The following is a 532-nucleotide window of genomic DNA, read 5'->3' as shown; positions in this document are numbered from 1 at the left end:
AACCAGACACAAACTATGAGCTGTGATGTGCAGGGCTGATCTGATTCAACCCCTGGACACTTGTCCTGCCTCACTCCTGAGCTCAGGAACCAGCGGGAGCAGAGACGCAGCCCCTGACCCCGTGTGCTGCAGTTAACAGACCCCTCTGCTCTCTCCCCAGATGGAGCTGCCAGCGCCCTACGGTCCCTGGATGGAGCTGGCCCGTGACCTGCCCCAGCTGATCGCCGCCCACCAGCTCCGCACACGAGTGCACCAGGTACCGCGTCCCCTGCGGCGCCGGAGCGCTCGGACCTTGCTCTGGCGCAGCAGCGGCTGCTGAGTGCACGCCAGGGCACGGCCGTGTCCTCGGCACAGGCAGGGCTGATACCCAGCAGAAGCAAAGCCGTAACGGCAGCACAGGGACACACTGGATGCCACAAGAGCCATGGCTCATCCTGGCCATGCTCCACATTGAGGTGCCCGGGTGCTCCATGAGCCCCCCAGCTGGGCCGGACCCTCTGGCACGAGGGGATCGGCTGCTCTTGCATCCATG

General features: G+C 65.0%; 1 protein-coding gene across 1 annotated transcript in view; it reads left to right on the top strand.

Moving 5' to 3' along the window:
- LOC104542255 (indoleamine 2,3-dioxygenase 2-like) overlaps nt 1-532 on the top strand; it is a gene marked incomplete at its 5' end in the record, with an annotated part of 8,834 nt that overhangs the window by 3,902 nt on the left and 4,400 nt on the right. The window contains one exon of the mRNA XM_010186497.1: nt 161-256. Within this exon, the coding sequence (XP_010184799.1) occupies nt 161-256 (96 nt within the window). The remainder of the gene's footprint in view (nt 1-160; nt 257-532) is intronic.

This window comes from Mesitornis unicolor, unplaced genomic scaffold, assembly GCF_000695765.1.
Source record: "Mesitornis unicolor isolate BGI_N332 unplaced genomic scaffold, ASM69576v1 scaffold26806, whole genome shotgun sequence".
In the NCBI taxonomy this organism is placed as follows: Eukaryota; Metazoa; Chordata; class Aves; order Mesitornithiformes; family Mesitornithidae; genus Mesitornis; species Mesitornis unicolor.
The sequence above is the reverse complement of the archived record's forward strand: the minus strand, read 5'-3'. Positions and strand labels throughout refer to the sequence as shown.